General features: G+C 39.7%; 1 protein-coding gene across 1 annotated transcript; it reads right to left on the bottom strand.

Moving 5' to 3' along the window:
* Positions 1 to 4: 4 nt before the first annotated feature.
* Positions 5 to 2,504, bottom strand: LOC111645248 (kelch domain-containing protein 2-like; the record flags this gene model as incomplete). The annotated part of the gene is made up of 8 exons (XM_023394406.1): positions 2,441 to 2,504; positions 1,479 to 1,778; positions 1,300 to 1,379; positions 1,087 to 1,204; positions 838 to 950; positions 616 to 700; positions 278 to 361; positions 5 to 58 (listed from the first exon to the last, which is right to left on the bottom strand). Coding segments are annotated over exons 2-8 (816 nt in total), but the record flags the coding sequence as incomplete, so codon positions are not given.
* Positions 2,505 to 2,920: the final 416 nt, after the last annotated feature.

Raw genomic sequence — 2,920 nt, 5'->3', positions numbered from 1 at the left:
AGCCTCTGTTACCAACTGTGGCACAGGCATGAGCTGCTCTGGGTGATGGGGTGTTCCCCTAAATCGGGTCATACCAAACAAGAGAAGAAATATCATGTCAAGTATTTCACTCTAGTTGTCTTTATCCCGATATTCAAAAGACTTCACATATTCCTGAAATTAAAAAAAACTTAATCTGATGGGCTAATGACCAGAACAGTAGATTAAAAAGGTGGAGGAAATTGGCACTGAGCGTGTGTAAGCAAAGTTGTCTGTAGAGAAGTTGCCATGTGTTTACCGTGGTGACAGGCTGGCTCCATGTATATGTCTCAAGGTCCAGGATATGAATGTGATTGTTCCAGCCGCGCCCAGGGCTGTCCCACTGTAGCACACAAACACTTAATCATTTACATTCTAAGTCATACTCCTGCAACAACTTTTACGAATCAAATGTCTCTAATATTACAAAACAGGAGACACACAATTTCTTTGTAAAAGTGACTATAAAAAAAACATCAGATTTTTCTATTTTACTCCTTTTGTTTGAAACAAACAGAACTTCAAAATACACACCGATTAAACTTGAAAAACTTGTATTCATTGTTTATCATGTGAAGAGGATATTTGTCTACAAACCACAAGAGAAGACGATTCATCATATTCAAACGTCCCTTGATGAGGTCCTTGTGCAGCATAGCCGTAGCCCCCAAAGAATATAAGTCTATGAAAACAATTCCAGATAAAACGCACGTAAAATATCTCTCCCATTTCTTGATATTTTGTGTCAAATGGTTCATGTCCTAATAATGTCTAAATCATTTCAGAAAAACAAGACAGGAAAATGCAGTCTTTCCTCACCTGTTCTTCTGAACCCAGCACCCTAACTTGTCTTTGGATGATGGAGGGAGTCCTTTCAGATCGCTCATTTCCTCCCACACAAGGCTGGTTGCTCTCAGTGGCAGACGGTAGATCTATAAATCACAGCACAGTATACAGGAGTTCTGAAAGATGATCAGCAGAAACAGCAGGCTGACATGCCTCTTGGTTTGATGTGCAAACATGATGCAATCATTTGAAAATTTGCTTCATGTAACACAGAAACTGTACCCTGTTTGTGTTTCCCCTGGCATGATGACCTCCAAATAGGTAGAGGACTCCATCAACACACACCCCACAGCTGCCTGACATAGACATGTGTAGGTTACCTCCGGCTATATGCTTTGTCCTGTAAACATGAGGGTTTTTTTTATTTTAATTTTCTTCTTTATGTGTAAAATGACTAGATGATAAAGTGCTGATGACAATGGTATCAATTCTCACCATACACCTGACTCCATGTTGTATGTCCAGATTTCAGTTCTCGGGAGATACAAGTCAAAAAATCCGTGGTTTTGAGCATTCTTGTACACAGGAGGGATAAAATATAATTAGATTAATATGGAAATGGTGGGGGGATAACATAAATGTAATCAAAGTGCAGTTTTAGGACATATACTTACTTTGTATCCACCCCACACATACATGACATTTCTGTCAACAACCGCTATATGACCACTGCGCTCAGCTGGGGTGTCCAGCTCAAACGATTCAGATGCTTCAGTGTCTAAGAGCTGCTCATCCTCCAACTCCTCCACCTCATCTTCCTCCTCGTCCTCATCCATGTCGTCATTTACCATCCAAGCAAACAGTCTGTCGTCTTCATCTCTGTCTGAGTCATTGTCATCTTCTCTGGCTGGCAGATCCCCAATGTCCTCCTCCATCTCTGCCATCCTCTCGGCCATGCCAGTCTCTTGTGTCTCCTTCCAATGCAAGAAGAGAGGGAGAGAAATCATCTAGGTTAGTGTTGATAGGATTATTTTATTAACTGATTAGTTTGTCCAATAATCCAAAAATAGGATATCAGAAAACGACCCACATTCAAAACACTGGAAATGACAAGTTTTTTTCAGCTGGTTATAAGGGAACAGGACACAGCAGCATCGGCATATTCGCTTTGTGGAAGGTGCAGAGTTTTTCCTTGATCCAAACATTGAGCTTTTTAGTCCACTTCATTTTGTTAGCGATAATTCAGCTATTTCAGGACAACGGACCACACAACGTTAGCGTATCTTGCAGCACGATTACTGCTGACCTACTTTGCTAGCTTAACTATTTAGGTTACTGTATGAACGTCAGCAACTAGCTTAGCTTTTGCATCAAAGAGAAGAGGAACTAATGACTAAAATTAAAAGGCAAAACTAAAACTGTCTTAAATTTCTTGGCTAGTCACCCCTAACAGCTGTTCCGTTAGTCATCGGTAATATGGCCATTAGCTACAGAGCTTTTGCAAACTTCAAAATCCAAAACACTCGAGTCAGAGAAAGAAACGATGTGACATCATACTTGGCACGTTAGTATCTAAGCTCGCCTACATGCAAATTCGGCGCTGGGTGAAATACATTCGCACCTGTCGTTACTTTACCTTGTCAGATGTTTTGTTTTCCTGTGAATTTCAAAAGCAGTACGCCATTTATGTGAGGTCATCACAAGCATTCTGGGGGCACGACCGGAAGTTGTCGACTTCTTAAATCCGCCATCTTGATAAGGTCAGTATAAAATAGATAAACTGTCACTTTAATCATAAGCAGGGTACATACGATTTTTTTTTTTTTTTTAATTATTTCTACCTGATGGGTTTAAAGACCTCCCAATTGACCAGTTCTCACCCCAAACATGCTTAAGTCATCCATACAAAAGCCCAAAATTTTAAAAATATGTCTTCACTTTTATTATTATTATTATTATACAAAAGAAACTGGACAAGCTGGTCAAAAAGGCTGGGTCTGTGCTTCCAATAATACCAACTATTATTGTTTATTATTAACTATCAGTGTTACTATTAAGCTACTGGACGATTGAATTTCCCCTAGGCAATGAATAAAGTATCTATCTGTTCACCTGA

This window comes from Seriola lalandi, unplaced genomic scaffold (genome assembly GCF_002814215.2).
Source record: "Seriola lalandi dorsalis isolate HSWRI2012SDOR001 ecotype SW California unplaced genomic scaffold, Sedor1 jcf7180001963344, whole genome shotgun sequence".
In the NCBI taxonomy this organism is placed as follows: domain Eukaryota; kingdom Metazoa; phylum Chordata; class Actinopteri; order Carangiformes; family Carangidae; genus Seriola; species Seriola lalandi.
The sequence above is the reverse complement of the archived record's forward strand: the minus strand, read 5'-3'. Positions and strand labels throughout refer to the sequence as shown.